The sequence below is a fragment of the Populus trichocarpa genome, chromosome 3 (genome assembly GCF_000002775.5).
Source record: "Populus trichocarpa isolate Nisqually-1 chromosome 3, P.trichocarpa_v4.1, whole genome shotgun sequence".
NCBI classification, from domain to species: Eukaryota; Viridiplantae; Streptophyta; class Magnoliopsida; order Malpighiales; family Salicaceae; genus Populus; species Populus trichocarpa.
Genome location: NC_037287.2, coordinates 13,713,311 through 13,735,478, shown reverse-complemented (window position 1 = coordinate 13,735,478; position 22,168 = coordinate 13,713,311). Strand labels below are relative to the sequence as shown.

The following is a 22,168-nucleotide window of genomic DNA, read 5'->3' as shown; positions in this document are numbered from 1 at the left end:
AGGATATATATGATGGGTTTTGTTTTTTTTAATTAGTTCTAGGATATGGTACTGATGTAGCCGAGTTTTCTCAGTTTCGGTCTCTTTTCGTATTTTTCTCATTTCTCTTCGGTTGTGTCTTTGTCGTCTTGTAATCATGTTGATGAATCACAGGTAGACATCAACCAAGTATTTTACCGAGCTCTGCGATACTGAAAAAATGGCTGTGTGGTTAGATTTTCGTGGCAAGGATACGTATGATAGTATGAGACAGCATAAGCAGTAACTTGCACGGCACATCCAATTATTTGGACTTTTTATTTTAAATGTGACGTATTATTGAGTAAATTTGTTTCTGGTACATTTAATTAATATTTTTAAAGATAGATCATCCTTTTAAATCAATTGGTGAGTTAAAAAAAACAAAAATTTCCGGTATCTTGCAATTTGATTAAAGTTGGCATGAGTTTTTTTTAGGAAGATAGATATTTTTATAGTTAATTTTGTTTATTTTATTTTATATTATTATGTTTTTCTAGTTTTTTTATTTGAATTAAATAATTTTTCTAGTTAAATTAGAGTTTTCTAGTTTTTTTATTCCATATTATTCAATATTAATGGAGTTTTCTAGTTTTTTTATTCCATATTATTCAATACTAATGGAGTTTTCTAGTTTTTTTTTATTAATAAAAAATTATAATAGCCTTTTGATAAATGAAGATTTGAATAAATAAAAATTAAATATTTTGAATGTCTCTTTATTGTTATGGTGCTCTTGGTCTTTGAGGGTTTTGATTTGAAATAAACCTCGTTATTCTACACTCGCGTTTGCGTCAGTTCATATCAAAGCTTAATATTTTCTAACGGATTTTGTTATGTGCTGTCAGGTCATAACGGTTGGAGGTTGTAGAGGATGTTTATCGGAGCTCGATGATTTTAGGTGTTAATTATTGTTTGTTATTGAATAATTATTGCTGGAAAAGGTTGTTGAACATGACGTGCTTGTGTATGAGAGGATAAAAAGGTTCCACTTGGGAAAGAAACATCTAATAAACAATGTGTTGTTTTCATCTACATCAGTTGTTGCTATTGAAAATTCTAATGGTGGGATCTATGATAGGACAACTCACACAAAAATATTGTATTAAAAAGCTATAATAAGATGACTCGAACAAATATATTAGAAACCTATTACACATAGAAGGATGTTCATGGTGAATAATGATTTTTTATTAAGGTATGAACTCAAAGATAAATTCTTTCAAACTTGGAAGACTAATGCAATTTTTTTTTTTAATATATATTTTTCTCGATTAATTTTATATTTTTCTATTTTTATTTTTTTTGTTATTAATTATTATGTTTTCTAGTTTTTTTTTATTTGTTTTTTCTGTTTAATATTATTAAAGTTTTCTAATTTTTTTATACAAAGAGTTTTAATAGCCTTTTAATAACCAGAAACTTCAATGGATAAAAATTAAATATTTTTAGTGTTCTTTATAATTATTATGATGTTTTTTATTTGAGTTTTACTACTCTCATATGTGTTAATCATCTGCATATTCTTTTTGTCCGCTTCTAAAGAATTGACAGTATCTAACATTACAACAAAACATAAATACGCGGGAAAAGGAGCGGTGTTGTGCATTATTCACCCACTTCCAATTTATTGTAAACTGTAACAGTGATTTTTTGTACGTTTTGTTAGTTGAACTTTCTTATTTTCCAGTTTCATCTTTACAAGTGTTTTTTCTTATATTTTATATGTTGATATATTCTCTTCTATTTGTATATTATTGAGAATTCAAGTTATTTGATCAAAATTAAGAAATGTATTGCAGGCCAATTTAATAGAATACAGTTTAAATTTATAGTATAGAAACACAATTAAAAAAAAAGAGACCAGACTTAAAACATAAAAAAAACATAACGAGACTTTTCTTAATTTCACGCTAAAAATTCCACTTTTGTCCAAATTTTCATTATTTACTTATTTTTCATCCCTTTAATTTTAAAATTTTATGTTTAAATTCTAAATTTTATTTTATTTATGTTTAAGTCTCTGCATTTAAGAAAATAAAAATCATAAAAAAATGAGGAGAAAAAAACAGTTGATTGACGAGTTTTCAACAATAAAAAAATTAATTTAAGTGTTAATAGATTTACTCAATGAAACGAGTGATATTGAAGTTTTTTAAATTTTTATCTTGTAAAAAAAAAAGGCTGGGGCTCAAATATTTTTTAATTTGGTTTAATTTTAAGTTTCTCAACCAATTAAAAAATATTTTAACATTAAAAATGAGTTTTTTAAGTTTTGAGGTGATTCTTAGATGTTTTTCATGACAAAAAAATAAAATAAAATTGGATTCAAGTATTCGGACCTGAACTTTTCAAAGGTCTTCTATTGCTGGAATCTTTACTAGGAGACGACGCATCAATCTACATTTTTTTTTTGTTTTTAAATATAGCAGATAATATTTCATCTGCTTTATTAAATGAAAAGAAAAGGTCAGGCGCGGGGTGACGGGCTTGCAGACTCCAGCGCATCTGGCGTTCTTTGTATCAGGCCATATATGTGGCTCATTTTGGCCATGTGCTGACTTCTTTTTATACAACCTTTAGTTTTTCCCCCCTTAGTTTCAATTAAAATTTATTACAATAAAATACTTAAAATTATATTTAAGATATTATTTCATTAAATACTAATTAAATTTTCCTTATTTTCAAATATGATTATAACATTATTTTTTATAATATTAGCATTTGTTTCATTAATTATTATATATGAATTTGCTAATTTACTCATCTAGGGACTATGGTTGATGTGTTTAATGAAATCCCTAGTTTTTTTAATTTAGAATTTTAGGCTAACTTGCATGTATTTTGATTAATTATACAGATCCTAAAATTAACAATTATATAAACCTCTAGTGACCCTAAAATTCATAAAACTTGAATTAATAATATCTAAATAATAAACTAGAGAATAAACTTAAAACTCGAACTTCTTACTGGTATTCTAGGTTGCCTCTAACAGAACCTCTAGCTAGAAATAAAATAATGCTAATGGATAGATACATTGCAACAGCCATCCTAAACGAGGAAAAGATAATTAACCATTAAATATTTTTCATCGCACAAGTAACTGAAGGTATATTAGCCGATTAAACAATACGCTGCGATGCTGATTTTGACGAATTGGGCAACCCATCGAACTAGTTGTAGGTGAGTACGCGTTCTGAACCCCTCAAAAGTTTTTTACTGAACGATTGAGGGAAGAGCCTTCCTTCTTCTTTTTTCCTTCCTTTCACCCCTCAAAGTAATATCATACGTAAAATATTTCCTGTGAAATGAATCAATGTTGTAAAACGAAGACAGTGAATTGTTTGACTCTTTCCATAAATGATTAAGAGGCCCACATAGAGATCTTGATGGAAACAGGAAGGAAAATCTTCCGTTGAGCATAAATGAGTCTTTCTTCGACAGTGGCTCACTGTGACATGGCCGAAATCTATGGCTTGTAAGCTCCCTGGCGGGTCAGAGTCGTGGCCCAACAGTTTAATTACTGTTGTCCAGTCCCTTTGGGAACATCACCCTGGCGTTTAAAGTTGTTTACTGCCTTCAAAATTGAACCAGAGAGAGAGAGAGCACTTACCACGGAAAAAGTCTCCAGCGGCTGTGAACATTCTAAAGAAAACGGGAAAACTAATTCCGTTGATCTATGAATGAAAATGGCAAAATTCCAGTATTAATGTGTGAAAAGCATTCGATAGCATCGAGCTTAATGCGACTCCAGAATATCAACGGGGGTTCCTCTCTGTTAAAATCAAGCCATAACTGGCCTGTGTCCGGGTAAAAAACAATGCCTGTGGCGCACCATGCATAATCATGGATCTTAGTTTCATTATCGTTGATGTTATTGTGTTATGGACATTGATTTCAATCAAGTTATATATATTATTAATGTAAGACGGAAAAAGTTTTATTCTTAATCGATGTGAGATTCCTTATTAGTCTGGGGAATTTAACGTCTAAACAAATATTACTCTCATTGAAAATCTTGAAGTTAATTTCAGAAAACTCTACACATTGAATAAGTGAATCCCATCGATATATTCCACAAATCCAATGCTTGGTATTTTCGGAAAATGATTTCAAGAAAGGTTTTCGGTGTGTTTACTATGGTTGTTATAGTAGAACATGGAGCATCGTGTCTCAAAATTTTATCAAAACAGGGCAAAGCATTTATGAAATTGCTAACATGTATGGATTCCAGAGTAAATATGAGCACCAGTTCGGTATGGACTATGGATAGACCCCCCAAAAGAAAAATCACGTGGTGGCTGGTGATAGTCATAGAAGAAGCAAGAACATGTCTTTTCTCGTCATCAAGGTTGTAGAAGCAGCCAAAGGAGTGGACTCTGACTCGAACTCAATCAAATTTCTCGCACATTAATGAGATTGTTTTGCAGGGGGCTTGTCACATTTATTGCTTTCTCGATCCATCTTAAGCCCTCAACTGCTACCATTTATTCCACAGAAACAACTCCTTGCGTGCGGTGGCTCTAAATGCCAACAACCAAAAATTGCAGAGGCGGGGGGGGAGAGAGAGAGGGTTGGTTTTGCATGTGAAGTTAATAAATGAGACACTGGGGCAAGAGAGTGACCCTATTAATTTGAGCAGTGGTCCTTCAATTTTTGGAATCATTTGTGCCAGCAGAGTGTAGCCGCTGCTGACCTGTGTGAAGTGTCATCTATCTTCCTTTGTATTTGTACTGCACTTATACTGTATACAGAGGTTAGGTTCACATACTCTTGCCCCCAACTTATCCTGGTTTACAACTTTACATGGATAAGTCTCGACGAAAACAACACCTTCAAACCACTGTAATTAAACCTGACAACACTGGCTGATAGGTCACCTTAGTTGACTCGCCTCGTAACATGAGTTGAGTAAAAAGAAAAAAAAGTTAATTTAAAGTTGGTTTCAATTATTTTTTTAAAAGAAATTTAAACAATTTTATTTTATATTTTATTTAAAAATATTATTTAAGTTAACTCGCTTAATTAAAAATAAAAATTTGAATGCGTGCACATACTTTGTGCATTGCAATTATATTGATAGAAAAAACTGATTAACCTAAGTTAATAATCTATCCGGATTTAATAACTATGTTTCCGAACCATGATCACGTGCCTTTGTGCATTGTAATTGTTAGGACTACACAGTTCGCGACACCATGGTGATAGAAAGAATCCACCCGGACCATTAACCCGATTTTGTAACTCTACTTCGACAGTTATTTTATTTACTGGTTTTCTTGAAACTTAATTCCTATCTGAATTTTAAAACACGTGAAATAAATTTAATTGCATTGAAATAAAAATCAGGGGCATAAGTAGTTAATAGTTAGGACATGTGGGTGTTTTTTTTTAAATCACAAGAACTCTTATTAATAATAATAATAATAGTAGTAGTAGTAACGTGGTCAGTAAAGTTGTAAAATTTATAATATGAATTACTTTTAAACTTCATTATAGTAACGTCGTCTACTCGTTAATAATAGAACTGGATAGAGATTACTTTACATGTCTGGACTGTGCTTTGTGTGTACCAGTAACACATATTAATCACCATTGTTGGTTTTATGACACCTGGATCCTGTGAATCAAAGGACGGTGACTATAAATATGTGTTCGCTGCGATTTTTTTTTAAATAATTAAATATTATATATATAATTTTTTATACCAATATATTAAAATTATAAAAAAAACATTTTAAAAAGTATCATTTTGATTTTTGTACGTAAAAAATAATTTAAAAACTAATTTAAAAAATAGAAGTTAATAGGGATGAGCAAAAAAATCAAAAAATCGATTAAACTGAGAAAACCAGAAAAACAAAAACTGAAAAAACCAAACAAAAAAAAAACCGATTAAAATTTTGAAAAAACCGGCCGGTTCGGTTCTATAAACAGAAAACCAAAAAAACAAACCGAACCGAAACCGGAAAAAACCGGAAAAACCGAGCCAAATCAAAAAAACCGAGCCAAACCGAAAAAACCGAGCCAAAACAGGAAAAAACCGATAAAACCGAGCCAAAACCAGAAAAACCGAGCCAAACCAGTTTGAACCGGTTTTTTCCCTTAAAAAATCAAACCGAACCGAAACCAGTCGGTTTGACCCGGTTTCGGTTTGGTTTCAGTTTTTTTTTAAAAAAAAATTTTTGGTTTGGTTATTGTTTTTGATAAAAACTGAACCGAATCGAAAATGATCACCCCTAGAAGTTAATGCTAAATGTATTCTAAATTTCTGATTGATAATGTAGTGTAAGATGTTTTTGAAAAAAAATAAATTAAAATAATATTTTTTTATAAATTTTTATTTTTAATATTAACCCATAAACTCATTAAAAAAAATTTTAAAAAATTTTAATTTAATATTTTTAAAATAAAAAATAATCTCAAAGCACAAACGGTCACTAAATCCACCCATCGATTCCAAGCTGAAGAAACATTTTATATTTGACTCTTAGGGTATGTTTCTGCACAAAAAGTTTTACCCCACGAAAGGTGTAAGTTGTAACATTAATTCTTTCTCACCGACTCTTTCTGTCTCGTGAGATATGAAACATTCAAATAACTTTTATTTCTTTTTAACTCGATTTTAATTACTAATCATAAGTTATGTATTCTCTCTGTTTTTATAAGAAAATAATAATTTATCAACACATCAAACATCCTTAAATGCCTTTTCTTACAGCATTAATAATTATCTTTGTAAAAACGCCTCCTTTTAATTAGAATCTCATACTGGTCCTGGATGGCATCTCCTCTCTCTCTCTCTCTCTCTCTCTCTAAAAGAAAATGGGCGGGCGTAGCTTAAGGCCCGAGCAAGTCGGGTCATGGCCCAGGCTTGCATGGGCTGTCCAGTTTCTTTTGTTTCTTAGACATTTTTTTTCTTAAATTATGTTTTTTTAAAATAATTTTAAACTTATTATGTTTAATTTTATTATTCTTACACGTTATACAATATACCATAAGAATTCTATTTCCTACTAATCTACTTTTATGTGATTTTATGTATATAGGAGTTATTATATATCATTTTTTAGTTTAAACTAGCATAATTCTTTTGAGGAAGAAATATTAAAAATACAAAATATGCAAAATGTGGTGGGAAATATATTTTTTCCTATTGTGTGGGAGATATTTAAAAATTTAACATCATATAAAAGAAATTATAATAAAAAATACCTATAACACATTCTGAAGATAACATCAACAACAAGGACAAGATAAAAATATATGTTTTTTTTATTCTATTCTACTTTCACCTTCAATATCAGATATAGATATAATTAAATATTTATTTCTTGTCCCTAGATACAAATTAGCCTTGTCACGAACATCTTATCTCGTACCATATTGTTTTCACTGTCTTGGCCCGACATTTTCTTTTTTAACCAAATCCAATCTAAGGTTGTATTTGATTATGGATTAAAAGGATAAATGTTAAAAGAATTTTTTTGAAACTTTAACATGTTTATTTCAAAATTAAATATTGATTTTTCCTCTCTTATAGTCACTTATTATAATTGAATTCTACCATTAAACTTTATTTGATATATTTAATTTTTAATATATTTTTAAAAAATTATTTATCCCCACCATCACAAATAATTCTTACATATCTACCAAGAATCCTTAATATTTTATCCTTCAACCATTTTTTAAGCTCTATTTTTTTTATTTCTTAAAAATAAAACATGATAAGAAGGGCCACAGCATGAAGAAAAGGATCAAATTGGAAATAGATTTAAAATACAACTAATTATTTTAAAAAAGAAAGGGACTATTTAACTTAGTTTTCAAAACTAGGAGGCACGAATATATTATATAATTTACTCCTAGAACGATCTGTTAAGGTTTGAAGTCTGCTTTTTAAACAAGTCTTGAAAAGCCCAACCGGCAAGCAAATCCCAATAGCATTTACAGGCTGCTTGCTTCACAAGTTGTCTTGAGTACCAAAACCTAAAACTGAAGCCCAATGAAACTCGTTGTCAAAGGCAGCTCTCATTTTTAACAACGACAATGATAATTATGCCCATAGTCCACATAGATGTTCTCTTCTCTCTCTTACATCTTCTTCCTTCAACATCAAACGGAGCACCATTTTCAGACTAACATAAATTTCAATTTTAGCACTCCTGAAAACCAAAAATCAAGTCTTCATCTGGATTTTGAAAGACTATAAAACCCAATCACATCCCATCTCCATTATTTGATCTATAAAGTCGAATCTTCAGGTTGAATTGAAGTCAAATTATGCAGAAATCAGGAAAGTCGGTAATGGCATGGAACGTGTTCAAGTTTTGTACAGCACTGCGTGCTCTTGGTTCCATCATGATAGTATTAGTGCTTGGCATAATTGGGGTTACATATTATGTTATTGTTGTAGCTAATTATGGTCCAGCTCTTTTTCACGGTGGCCTGGATTCTTTTGTCGCTTTCCTTGTCTTGGTTTTGTTCCATTCCTTGGTAAGTTCCACTGTCCTTTCATTTTTTTAAAAGGTTTTGATGTTTTTTTGTCACTGTTGATGTTTTATGGTTGTTGTGGTTTGTATTGCATGCAAAGGCTGAATTCTTAGGCTAATACTAGAAATGATAACCCTGCTTTGGATTGTAAGCAACCAATGCATAGATTGAGCCGGTGTTAAGAATGTTTATCATATACGAAGGAATTCTTTACATGGATTTCAAAGTGGGATTCTTTATTGCGATATTTATTTCAGGTTTTAAATGTTAGCTAGCAACATTTACCATTGCGACTGAAAACAGCTTTTTAGCAGCCACACAAATACATGTCTAGCATTTTCATATCAGTTTATATGCAATTTGGGTTTTGGCTGTTATAGATTCAATTTCGGTTAGCTCGTATGCAATTCATGTTGATTCGTTTTGCTGAAATAAGTAATATCTGAACTCAATTTCCTCTAGTTCTTACTGACCAAACAAAGGACTTCCATGTTGGTTCCTTGATCTTCTCAAGTTTCCATACAATCGGGTAGGATTGACCTTAAATTCAATATCTCCTGTATTTTTTTAACAAACAGCTTGCTAATGGTCGTTAACTGGCTTATTACTATCGAGAACAATTCAGGAGATGTATTGGAATTGACCTTAAATTCAATATCTCCTGTATTTTTTTAACAAACAGCTTGCTAATGGTCGTTAACTGGCTTATTACTATTGAGAACAATTTAGGAGATGTATTGGATTATTGAGTTGTGGGACTTTGGAGAATTATCTTTCTCTCCCATGTATAGCATCATATATGGAAGGAAACTGATGAGCATAATACCTTCACTTAACCATCCACCGAGTTGTGGCAGGCTGCCACAGGCTTCCATGTATGCTGGATAACATCCGTGCACAATGAATGGCTGCCAAGCCAGCTACCAATCTAAGTGGGTGGGATAATGTTGGTGAACTTATTCGGTGAACATAGTAGTGGTCCTCTATCTAAAAATGAGTTTGTCCAATAACTGTAAAAAGAACTCTATAATACTGAATTTCTATTAGTGGGATTTGGTTATGTAGCTGGTGATGCTATTATGGAGCTACTTCACTACTGTTCTAACTGATCCTGGTGGTGTCCCACCAAATTGGAGGCCATCAATAGACGAGGAGAGTGGTGATGCTGATCCATTGGTGGGATTAGGATATGAAGGCACGGATTTAGCTTTAAATCAACCGGCTACATTCGGTGAGCCAGCTAATCCACAACTACGAGTCTGTCGAAAATGCAACCAGTGTAAACCTCCCCGTTGCCATCACTGTTCTGTTTGTGAGTTTTTCTTCTTTGAGTCTACATGGTTTTCTTTTCTAGAAGCCTAGCTGCTGTTTAATCTCAACTAAAGGTAGCTTCATTTGTTAATTGTTTCAGGTGGAAGGTGTATATTGAAAATGGACCATCATTGCGTATGGGTCGTGAATTGTGTTGGGGCATTGAACTACAAGTATTTCCTTCTTTTCTTGGTATGTTAACTATCATAAGAAACTTGGGTATATTGATGCATATTCCAGAGTGGGAATGCATATTATTTATCTCAATGAATGGAATTATCATTGTGTACAGCTAATTCATGGTTTAACAATTTTGAAATCAACTTTCTATATGCATAAAACATAAATTAACATCTGAGAAATGTTTTATATGCATATAACATTGTCTTGACTCATCAAATCTTTTTACTCAACTTACAATAAGATACAATTGCTTTTGATGGTATCAATCGTATGCCTATATCTTCACAGCATACATGTACATCCTAAAGTATCACAAAAATGTTTGTGAGAAAGATTGCTTGACTATAAAGAAATTGATCATTGGCATGGTGAAAGATGGAGCTTGTACAGATAAATGTAAAATTCTTGTGGCACCTGGAAGGTGTGTGTTGCTCTTGGAAGCTGTATTAGAAGCTACTGGATAAATAATCTTACTTGTTCCAAATCACATTATTATGTCATAATAGTTTTATACTTCTGATTCCATGTAAAAGCTGCTGCTTCATCTTCCCTCACCTTCCTAAATAAATTACCTGACTTCCTCTCTCTCTCTCTCTCTCTCTCTGACCATTGATTATATGATGTCCTCACCATTAATGAACTCCGGTTTCTCTTTTTTCATTTTGTCCTTCATTCTGTGGGTTGCAAGGCTCACAACTTCAAGCACCAACAGGGGAAATAACTTTCTATTCCATAAATAACTGCAAATTCAAGACTCTATTTCATACCTTTGCTGTTCTGCGAGGCATATGCTTGAGATAGTGTTCTTTAATAGTTTCTTGCAAGTACTCTAAATTATCTACAGATGGCTGGTGCAAATAGCCATTGAAATGCATCTAAAGCACTGGTCATTCTTGCCATTTGTGCACACCTGTAACCCCTCCTCTGTTTTCTCTATTGTGGAATATCGACATACATTGATTGCTAATAAATTATTACATCCTCTCTTTATTAAAAATTTTAATCTTATCATGCTATAAATATATCCTCCTCTCTGAAACAAACTCCCAATGTAGTTTTTGTTGCTTATTTCTTATGCAGTTTTACACGTTTCTCTTGACAACTCTTGTCACTTTATCCTTATTGAGGCTGTTTATAGCATTTTTCACTGATGGTGTAATAAATGGAACACCGGGAACCCTTGTTGCCACTTTTGTCACATTTGGTAAGTTGGAGGGAAATCTGTCTGTTTTGTCCATTTTCATTTCTTGTCTGTGTCCTTTTCTTTTTTTCTTACTTTTATCATTTGATTATTTCAGTTTTGAACTTATCATTTGCATTGAGTATTATGGGCTTCCTGGTTATGCACATATCGTTGGTGTTAGGCAATACCACCACCATTGAGGTGATGCCTTTTGCTATGTTTGCTTCTTTTCTTTCCTCACATGTTACAGAGGTTTTCATCTGGTGCCGCAATTAAAAGTTCATTTTCTTACTTTCAGGCATTCGAGAAGAAAACCAATCCTAAATGGCGTTATGACCTTGGTCGAAGGAAAAACTTTGAACAGGTTATTTTTCGGTCCTTCCCATTAATCTTTATCTAATCACTGTGTATGTGTGCTTGCTTCTTCATCATTTCTTTTACCTTTCAATTTATAACCATTTCATTGTATAATGAGGTTTTACACTGCACTTGCACTGCTAGAGCAGAAAAAAGCCTGCGCAAGTTGCATGCATATTTTTGAACTTTCACGAAGTAATTCCAAACCTGCAAGGACCATACTGTTCCTTGAAATTGAGGTTTGGATCGCAACGTGGTGTACACTTTGTGTTCCCATTACACATTTTCATAATCAGTTCCGCTCTCCATCATAATTGATGATTTGATTCCTTAAATGGAAAACGGCTTGTTCATGTCCCCATATGTACTGACATTCATCCCAGCCCGTGTTCTTATTTTGTTGAGGTCACCTTTCACTCGGGAAATTATTAGATTAGTATCTGTTTATTGCAATTGGGATGACATTGACATTTCCCAAGCTGATGGCACTTGCATGTCAAACTGCACATAGAAGCAGGTTGCACTAATGTAAGATTCAAACTTGGATGGTTCTATGCTTTACACGGTTCTAAAGCTTCCTCATTACTGGCTTTCCATACCATATGATCACAGTTGAGAAACTAAGAGTTATTTGTGTCTGTCCCTGAATAGACTCTTGGTATTCAGATCATGTTTGCTATGATTTGTCACGCTACTTGATATGTAGAGGAGAAAAGCTGATCATAATGGCGAGTTATTGTTTTCTATGCCAGGTGTTTGGGGTGGATAAGAGATGCTGGTTCATCCCTGCTTATTCAGAAGAGGATTTGGAATGCATGCCAGTGCTTCGAGGTTTTGAATATCCAACAAGACCCGACTTGGATGAGCTCCAGCAGCTCTAATGGCATCTATCAGTTTGAATGGCATCAATCGTCTTTTAGTGCTTTGACATTCTTAAAAAAAGGCTCACTCAAAGCGGATCTGGGCGAGGAAGAAGATATAGGTATATTCATGTAGAGGTGCGTCAATTTTGAAAAATACGTAGTGCTTGGAAGGTGTCTGTGTGCGGTTACCAACGTTGTACTCTGGGACTAGCCAGTCGAAAAAATAACATAAGACTATTTTGGACTGCTATAAATTCTCTTGTTTTCCCATGCTAAAATTATTTACAAGCCTTTTTTCTCTATCACCGACACTAAATGCCAGTTTCGTTCCGGGGCAGGCCTGCAACTGTACCGCCATCCCTCTAATTTCCCCCTCCAAAAAGAAAAACAAATACGAGCAAGCATTGACGAAACCTGAAAAAGTTTCACGCATACCTTTAGGAGAGACGACAATTAACCATTTTAAGAACGGATTGATGGTTACCTAATCGTCTCATAAAAATGCAGTTCCCACGAGGGAGGGGCGGGTACTCTCGCATGGAACTCAGATCAATTTTACTCAGATGAGGTCAATTAGCTCAATACAAATTATATACAAGGCTGGACCAGAAAGAAGAGAAGCCACGTCAAATTTTGAGGGAAACCTAAAAAGACTGTTTGCGGTCGATATATAACCAAGAAATAAAGAGGAGTGTATTCGGGGAGGGGCCAACTACCACATCTGGCACTTCTGTTCTAGAAAGGGCGGCCGTTACGGAAAAGAGAAACAGAGCACGGAATCTCAGCCTCCATAAGACTCCCGATTTTGAGAATTATTGCAACTCCGCCTAGGGTTACACCATCGGATGATACAACATGCCTGACAGCATAACCTGTACACACGCACAAACAATTGAATCGAAATCCAGGACCAGCAACACCTTTACGCGTTCAAAAAATTAATGCACTTGTGAAAACCATATTGCAGTTTCAATCATCATAACAGGCTTTCCTAAAGGATGCGGATGCATTCTCCGTAGAGTAAGATCTAATTTTTTTCAGTGCCATAGTGCAACATAGCAAATCAAAGCGAAATGGGGCAATTACCATATTTCAACGAGATAATGTAGTAATAGCAAGGCAACATTGCATATGGCATCAAACAAGCTTGTGCCAATAAGAAGTTATATTTCCTACTATTGATCTTCAGTAACTGCGGGTTAGATGAGACCACTGCAGAAAGCTGGCTGCATTGAGGAGAAAATGTACAACAATCCTGACCCTGTATTCTCATTTTTTGTGTAATGACTAAAGGCAATTGCAACTACGCCATTTACATTGATTAATCTGAATAACTGCAACTGTATACTCCCTTTCAGCTCCTTTTAAGCAAAAATCAAGCCAGGTACTTAAACATGTTTGGGTTTTCCTTGTCTCTTTCTAAATAATCTCGGGAGATCAGATCTTCTATCCGCTTCTTGATAGCTTTAATGTCAGGCTGCATATTACAATCCATCGGTTATCATACAAGGATATGTTGATTACATAAAAGAAAAGGTCTTCCAATATTGAGGATACCCCTCGATATCTTTTTATTGACAGCAGCAATGCTACTAGCCTCCTAATCCTTACCCGGTGAGATTTAGGTGGATTTTTCAAAAAAGGCTAACTACGCATATTCAGAAAGAAGTATCATAGCAGAGTAGAAAAACTCATGTTCTATCTACAGGTATCATGCTTGCAAATGTCAGGGTTCTATTAATTCATAAGAGCATCCACTCTATCTAAGAACCAGAAAGTGAGATTTTTTTGAAAGCAATCCCCTCACTGGACCGACAGGGCTATAGCATTTTCTAATCTTGATACGAGTCATAAAATTAAACACAGGCCCCAGATCCTCCCATTATATTTGTCAGTTTCTCTAAACTTTGTCTGATAAATTTGAAGGGAAGTGTATGCCATACCTTGAACATGAGATTCAACTGCTCAACACACTCCAAGACAAGCTGTTGATGACCCAACACTTTCCGACTCTTCATGATGCGCACAATTGCAGCATCAATAGCATACCGTCTGTCTTTGTCGACATCTTCAACAACCTTCTTTCTTTCATCAACAAGTGGAAGAGGAACCTAAGTTGCACCATTTCAAGTATTTAATATCCAGAGTATAAACCCCAACCCCAAATGTGAGAGGGCAATAGTGTCAATGACGTAGTAAAACATCAAAATATAATTGACAGTAGAGAGTGTCAAGAGAATATCAGACCTTGATCCTCCTCATCCTATCATTGAACTTGTGATTGAACTCAAAGTAATCATTTTGGTTAACAGTCTTTGTGTTTGGCTCCTTGCTAAGGATTTTATACTTGCCACATGACAGGGAATGAAGCAATCTAGGCAAGTCATCATCACTCAAGTTTGACTGGGTCATAATCTCTGAGTAACTGAGTTTGTCTGAAGTATTAAAAAGCATCAGGAGACAAGCCTGTAGAAGATAGACAGGAATCAAATAATCAGAACCAAACATCTCAATCCAATAATGATGGAAAAATATATGCAAATCATCCCTCCACTATCCTACAAAGGTAGGTTTGATACCGTACCTGGTAGGTCGTCACAACCAGCTCAATAGTTTTTTGGTCAAACTTGGCATTAATGTGGCAAGATCCCAAAGAGTAAATCCATGTTAGTTTTCTGTGCTTGCTCTTCAGGTCATAGAACTCCTTGAAAACTTCCACTCCCCTAGCCTGAAACAAAAGGTTCCAAAATGTTCATTTTGAAGAAAAAGGAAAAGAAATTCTGTTTTTGATTTTCTGCCAGATTACCATTACATCACAAATACAGAAAAAACCCTACTGTCTAATATGAAAACGTAAATCCTTACCATTTCTGCAGGTAGGTTGATATCAGAGGATTTATACGTTGGCCAGTACCCAGTTGTGAGAACATTTACTTGCAAATCAATCCCCGGACGTGTGGATGGGTTATTGGCAAGATACTCATCAAAGCTGGACTGATGTTCCTTGGCCAATTGCAAATCTGTGACCTGGAAAAGAAACACAAAAGAGACAATTTATCACCACAGTTACATGGACACATTGACAAACATTATACCAGTGCCCCCAGCTCACCATTCCTTCCATCTTTGAGGTAAATTGTCCACCACATTGCTGCTTCAATTTTGACAGTATACTCCTTTCATGTTCATCGTTAGCACTCCGATCAAAAAGAAGTCGACGGGCAAGTTTTTTCCTGGAAAAAGACAAAAAAAGAATATAAATCAAGTATACTAATGACTAAATAAGAAACGGTACAAACAACAAACATATGAAATGAAAGGCAGAGATCAGTCCTACCTATAAAATTCAGCAAAAAGGTCCTTGTCACTAATAAATGCAAGCAGCTTAACCACCTACAGAAATCCACCACAATTCAAAGCCATAATCAGTAATAGGTCTCAATATATCACCCCGAAAAATCCATCAGACTACATTATAATGATTTACAAATTAATTAAAATCCTTTGCAAGGTCACCTTCTCCAGTGTTTCTTCAATGGCTTCGTCACTTAGTTTCTCACTTCCACCCTTTCGGAGGATAGTGTCACAAAAGGTTGCCAGTAGTTCAGCACTTGAGCTCCCAGCAACTGTTTTATTGCAAAAGATCTCAAAAGCCTCTTTCATGGCCTATTTAACAACCCAAAAAGGAGGACAAACATGTCAGACAAAATGACAAAACAAAACTTGAAGAGCCGGAATATGTTGTCTGCCACCAACCTTGTGAAACAACGTGTGGTTTTGAAAACAAGCAGTCACATAAGTCATGTATTTATCATGCAGCTCAATTATCTTTCGAATGAGAACCTGAAATCAATCCATCAAGTCAATTATTTGACCTTCCCAATTATCAATAGGTATCTAAAACATAGAAGGCAAAAGATTTACTTGTTCCTGAACACCACCATTTGCAGCCTGTGGAAGCACAAAACCACCTTTAGCACCACAATTAACAATTGAAAAAAAGATACATCTAACTTATTTCTAAATATATATATATATATATATATATATATATATATATTGAATCTGAAGTTGCATTATTAAAAAATAGCTGTGGAAATATGGAGTCGGCATTACAACCTCAAGAGCACCAGCTCTAAATGTAAAAGACACAATATTATAACTACAAGACTAGTGTTGTCCTCCCCCAGCTACTATAATGCTGATAAGAATGGTCAAAATTACATGAAAAATGCAAAAACTCTTGGTGACCGCACATAATATAATTTTAACACATGTAGCAAGCAGCTAAAATGATGCTAAAATGCCAATTTAGATCAAGCAGTGCAAAGAATAAAATCACGGCAACAAACCTGGCTACTCGCAGCGTCTTCTGCCTGCTGGATCAAGGCTGTTCCTTCAGCAGTAATATGCTATCCAAAGCACAAAAAGAGGGTAGGTTGTTGAGAATTGTGGGAAGGATCAGTAATAAAAAAAAAACATGATAAAAGGGCTCTTTTGGTAGCAAAATAGCAAAAACAGAGGATGTCAACCAACCTGCTTGAATACATTAGAAACAGGTTCCAAGCCACGGGTAACCTTATGATAAAGCCTAAACATCCTGGATAGATCTTCCACCTGACAAGGTGTAACCGAGAATATATTATTATTTGCAGTATATGACACAATGACCACTAAGAATCAGGACTTGAAGCAACGCCAAACCACCATTTACCTTGTCATCTCTGAGCAATGCACGAACTCCAGAATGTTCCTTCTCTAGCAGTTGATTTGCATTGACCACCAATAACTCATGTTGCACTTTCTACATAACATGTCGCTATTTATTAGTCTACAATCTATTCATTAAAAAAAAAAAAAACCAATACAGTAAGGTCATGGCATCCAAGTAAAAGGAATAATAGCAAGATTCCTTGTCCTCCCCAAGTGCGCTAAACAGCAAATACAGGGACAGGGAACAAGATGAGATAAAAAAAAAATTATAGCTTCCTTAAAAAAGTTTAGTTAGCTGATTACCATTAGGCAGAGACACAACATGTAATCAAAACAAAGATATGTATTTGCATAACACATGGTATATGTGAAAACAGGTATGATAAATGAGCAAATACATATTTTCCAGCACAGAAAAGGAAGAAACCAATAATCCTGTGCATGTGATATGTAGCCAACTAACCTCTACTAATTTTATCTCACTGCTTGAATGCAAGTAGTGAGAAACTCTATCTCTCTCTCTCTTCAAGCATTCCTCAGCCTGCATGTCCACAAACAGTGTTTAGGATAAAAAATGTTAATCATAAAACAACTAGAAAGACCCATGCAAATAAGTTCTTGCCTTTATCATGTAATCTGGACAAGAATCCTCTCGAATCCAGTTTGCTGCTTTAACAGAATAGTAAGCACCAGTACCTTGAAGCATGTGTGCTTCAAAATCATCTGCATAATGATCCATTTGTGACATTCCAATCTCAACATATATATCTAAAACATTCTTTAGCAGTGCTCTGTCTATCTGTTCCCCATCACGTTCTTTACCAATCTGGCCAACATACAATAATTTCAACTTTGTTATTAGAAAGAGGAATTGAATCTCACTGCCTAAAGAAGCAAAAAAGTTCAAGTAGCTTACCACATCAAGCACAGCATCCTTGGCTTGACTATGCACTTCCTGATAAACCTGAAAAAATGAAAATTGATAACAGAATCATTTAAATAATCTCTGAAACGGGAAAATGAGTAATCCAAATGATGGTTAGAGAAAATGAAGCAGTCAAAGGAATTAGCAAACCAGATCACGGAAGCAAGTCAGTCCAACTTCATTAAGTGGTGGAAGTGACCTCCGAGCAATGAAGTAACGGTCAAGATAATTGAAGAAGCGTGACAACCACCTAACCATAATTTTATGATTAACCCATCTTTTTACAAGCTCCCTCAGCATAAACTCATCATGTTTCTCCCTTATTGATGGTAATACCTGACAAGGAAAACAGAACTATGAATGTTAAACAGTAAAAAAGGCCAAAAAGTTGAATTATTCATTAGGATAAGCAAAACAAACTGGTCATTGATAAAACGATACTGCTGAAACTTCTTTAATAAATAAAACTAAAACCCAGGGATACACTGCAAGAACAAACCACCCATACCCCACCCTCAATTTACAAGATCATTGAACTGAAGAGATTTTTATATTGCAGTGATAGATGCAACATGGCATAACAAAATAACTCATTGTACGCTGCACCAAACAGCTGTTGATTTAGAACTAACATCAGCAGACATCATTGTTTTGTAGCTTTACTTTTTTGCATTGTAAATGGAAAGAAAAGACCTTATCCAGCGGATCATACAATGCAGACATTGGCAATAACAATGTCTTGAGGAAAGCAGTTGTACTTGCAAGAAGATAACTGATAAATATGGATCAAACAGCAAATTGAAGAGAAAAAAACAGATGCCAATCCTCCTCACCGTGGAGTTAATATATACTTGAAAAGCTTCCTTATACTTGTCATAAAGCTGTTGAGAATAGTCATTTGGTGGCTTCTGAGTACACATATTGTAGATAGTTCTGAAGTGTTGACAATAAAGAAAGATTAGAACATTTGCAAGAATCTTCTAACCATTTCATCAAAACAACGTTAATAAAAAAGAAAAGGAAATATACGTGTAAAGCATCATATATTCTTCAGAGCTGAATTGCTCTAGTGATCCATCCAGGATCCCCTTCAGCTTTGAGATCCCATTCTGCATATATTCCCATCCCTCCTCAAGTTCGGTAGTCTTGCGATCCTTACTCATAATGAATCTTCTGTTAAAACATAAAGAAGATTATCAAAACCCTCACCCACGAATTAAAAAGTGAAAGACTCGACCCCGCTCATCATAATGCCGATCTTTTCAATCCTTTTTGCAGAACAAAAACATCAATCCAAGTCCAAACCAGTACTTACAGAAAAAGGTGTGTGCAGTTTAGCAGTGCTGAACAAAACAAAACAAACAAACAATAAAAAAATAAAAACCCCAAGATATTATTAAATCAAAACACAAAAATATTAACAATGGTTCATAGCCATAAGCCATCCAGAACCATAAAATAATGAAAAATCCGCAAAAAAGAATCGATCAAAACGCAAGAACATAAAACCTGGGATTGGAATTAAACAGTAATACTAAAGAAACAAACAAACTCTAAATCAAATCAAGACTCTAAAAATGGAAACCTAAGATGAAAAGCTCGACTGGAAAACAAATACTCCAATCACAACCAATATTGCTTGTCAGAATCGGTAAAATCATTCAATGCATAACAAAAAATCAACAAAAACAAAGCCGGTTAGTAAACCCTAAATATTGAGAGGGGCGTACCAGACGGGGATTGAAAACAATGGCGAGAGAAATCAGGTTAGAGTTTTTTTTCTTATGATTGAGAGAATTTGAGAGACAGAAACCCTGATAACCTGTTCTATATAGAGAGAGGAATTTTGGAGAGGGGAGGGTTTCCTGGGATGTTTTCCTTTCTTTCTGCTACGGAGAGAGGTGAAGAAACGAGAGCAGGGATGCATGTATAAGCCGTATGGGAAGTTTTTTTAATCAGAGTACATACATCTCGGATGGTATTTTATTATTTGTTTAAGGATTTTACAATTATTTATATATTTTAAATCTTATATTCTTAGATTTAATCAATTTGTCAATTAAATGTTTTTTTTAATATAAAGGAGGCGGGGAATCTTTGAAACAAAAAAAAACTACAAGTTGAGGATGGTTAATGCTCGTCAGGAGACTTTTTCAAATATTTTATTATAAAAAGACCAATAATTAGTTTTGATGGCATAGAAATTTATAAATCACTCTTTATTATTCATGTGATATTTTGGAGTGCAGTAATAATTATTTTTAAAATATTTTTTAATATGTTAAAATATTTTTTAATATTTTAATATTTATTTTTAATATCAATATATTAAAAAATGAAATATATAAGAAACAATAATTTTAAATAAAAAGTAAATAAATTTTGCCCAATCACAATGGGGGCTGAGTTTTTTGTTTGATAAAATTTGATTTTTGACAGGAAACGATGATGTAAAATGTATTGTAATCAAACGTTTGAGATTTTATTCTGTTTTTAGTTGGACTATGCCCTATAGATTTCAGTCTGTTTGACCTATCTCCTGATCTTTCCTTTTTTTTTTTCCATTTTTCTTATCAAATATGCATCTTTGTATTTGCTTGATTGTAGACTTGCTGGCATGTCCGATTTCTTTAGTATTAAGCAATACTCTAAAACAGGTGTGGGGAAGCTACAGTAATACAGTGCTTTCCTCTTCTTCTTTTTTGGTTTTTTTCCTAATTTTTTTCTTTTTTTTCATAAATTAAGTAATATTTTAAAACGTGTGGGGGTGTATCTTTTCTCACATGTTACTGTGGATTATTATAATACTTTTTTTTATTGTTTTTTGGGTTTTTTTTCAATTTTTTTTATTTTTTTATAAAAATATTTTTGTCGATTTTATTTTTTAATATTGAGCTGCTTAAGAATTTAGCTTTATAATTTTTTTTCTTTAAAACACCGTGAATTACTACAGTGTTTCCCCACATAATTGTTTTATGATTTTTTCAAAATTATTTATCGATTTTATTTTTTGGTTTTTTTCCCCCGATTTTTTTTTCTATTTTTGTTGTTTTTTTTTATTATTTTTTTCCACAAAATTTTCTTTGTCGATTTTATTTTTTTAATATTGAGCTGATTAAGAATTTAACTTTGTAATTTTTATAAAAAAAAAACATTGTGAATTGCTATAGTGTTTTCCCATATTATTTTTTTTTTGTTATGGTTTTTTTCAAAATTATTTGTCGATTTTATTTTTTTAATATTAAGTTAGTTGAGAATTACAGTTGTAACTTTTCTCATAAAATACTGTAGATTGCTACGGTGTTTCCCCACGTGGTTTTTTTTATGATTTTGTTCAAAATTGTATTCGTTAATTTTTTTTTTTAATATAGAATTGGTTGAGAATTTAGCTTTGTAATTTTTTTCTTTAAAACATTGTAGATTACTACAGTGTTCCTCCACATGGTTTTTTTGTTGTTTTTATTTTTTTATGATTTTTTCCAAAACTATCTTTGTTGATTTTATTTTTTAATATTAAGTTGGTTGAGAATTACAATTACAATATAGGAGAAAATCATTGTAGCTTTCCTCACAAATTACCGTGTATTGCTATAGTGTTTTCCCTCTTTTTATGTTTTTTTCTAAAATTATCCTTGTCGATTTTATTTTTTTAATATTAAACTGATTGAGAATTACAATTACGAGTAAGGCTAAATTATGTAGGGTAAGCACTGTAGTTTTCCTTACATAACAATGTGGATTGCTATAGTATTTTTCTACATGGGTTTTTTTCCAGGTTTTTTTTTATATGTTTTATTTTTTGTTATGATTTTTTTCAAAATTATCTTTGTCAATTTTATTTTTTTAATATTTATTCGTAACTATAACACCATCAAGCATATTTATTTCATAAGCCTGCGGCGGTGCGCATACATGTCATCTAGTTTTTAATATAACTGACGGGGCCCGGGCTAGACCCAGGGCATGTCCGGGAATGAATTTCTTTGTTTTTTATCGTTATTTTTTATTTTATTTTTAAATTTTTTTATTATTATTTTAATTTGCTGATGTTAAAAATAATTTTTTTAAAAAACAAAATATTTTAATACTTTTATAAATAAAAAATATTTTACAAAA

The 22,168-nt window shown here is 33.3% G+C and overlaps 2 protein-coding genes across 4 annotated transcripts; one reads left to right on the top strand and one right to left on the bottom strand.

Annotated features, from left to right (window-relative positions):
* The first annotated feature begins 8,065 nt into the window (after nt 1–8,065).
* Nucleotides 8,066–12,692, top strand: LOC7465806 (probable protein S-acyltransferase 14). Its single transcript, XM_002304402.4, has 7 exons — nt 8,066–8,520; nt 9,583–9,829; nt 9,929–10,020; nt 11,092–11,215; nt 11,310–11,395; nt 11,493–11,558; nt 12,304–12,692. The coding sequence occupies exons 1-7, from the start codon at nt 8,308–8,310 to the stop codon at nt 12,430–12,432; spliced, it is 957 nt and encodes a 318-aa protein (XP_002304438.3). The 5' UTR covers nt 8,066–8,307; the 3' UTR covers nt 12,433–12,692.
* A 255-nt stretch (nt 12,693–12,947) lies between these two features.
* On the bottom strand, nt 12,948–20,005 carry LOC7479228 (cullin-1). Of its 3 annotated transcripts, none has more exons than XR_002980764.2 (21): nt 19,783–20,005; nt 19,082–19,225; nt 18,886–18,985; nt 18,203–18,388; nt 18,044–18,091; nt 17,750–17,953; nt 17,591–17,668; nt 17,129–17,218; nt 16,951–17,031; nt 16,767–16,826; nt 16,339–16,365; nt 16,171–16,257; nt 15,931–16,080; nt 15,752–15,807; nt 15,527–15,647; nt 15,280–15,441; nt 14,999–15,142; nt 14,662–14,880; nt 14,358–14,525; nt 13,501–13,891; nt 12,948–13,286 (listed from the first exon to the last, which is right to left on the bottom strand). XR_002980764.2 is itself a non-coding variant. In XM_024596747.2 (21 exons), exons 3-21 carry the CDS (start codon nt 19,213–19,215, stop codon nt 13,790–13,792), a joined length of 2,217 nt encoding a protein of 738 aa, XP_024452515.1. In that variant the 5' UTR covers nt 19,216–19,225; nt 19,368–19,395; nt 19,783–20,005; the 3' UTR covers nt 13,478–13,789. The 3 variants fall into 3 exon arrangements, 2 of the variants coding, with proteins under 2 accessions (XP_024452515.1, XP_024452514.1); XM_024596747.2 differs by lacking the exon at nt 12,948–13,286 and adding an exon at nt 19,368–19,395 and having other exon boundaries at nt 13,478–13,891; XM_024596746.2 differs by lacking the exon at nt 12,948–13,286 and having other exon boundaries at nt 13,478–13,891.
* Nucleotides 20,006–22,168: the final 2,163 nt, after the last annotated feature.

Bases quoted from the DNA above. Each gene is read 5' to 3' on its own strand.
- LOC7479228 (XM_024596747.2), bottom strand. From the start codon at position 19,215: ATGAGTAAGGATCGCAAGACTACCGAACTTGAGGAGGGATGGGAATAT. The intron at 18,389-18,885 runs GTGAGGAGGATT...TTTCCTTGTCAG, and splicing joins AAGTATATATTAACTCCACG to GTATTACCATCAATAAGGGA. The intron at 16,366-16,766 runs GTTTGTTGCCGT...GTGCTTCCACAG, and splicing joins AAGACGCTGCGAGTAGCCAG to GCTGCAAATGGTGGTGTTCA.
- LOC7465806 (XM_002304402.4), top strand. From the start codon at position 8,308: ATGCAGAAATCAGGAAAGTCGGTAATGGCATGGAACGTGTTCAAGTTT. The intron at 8,521-9,582 runs GTAAGTTCCACT...TTGGTTATGTAG, and splicing joins TGGTTTTGTTCCATTCCTTG to CTGGTGATGCTATTATGGAG. The intron at 11,559-12,303 runs GTTATTTTTCGG...TTTCTATGCCAG, and splicing joins GAAGGAAAAACTTTGAACAG to GTGTTTGGGGTGGATAAGAG.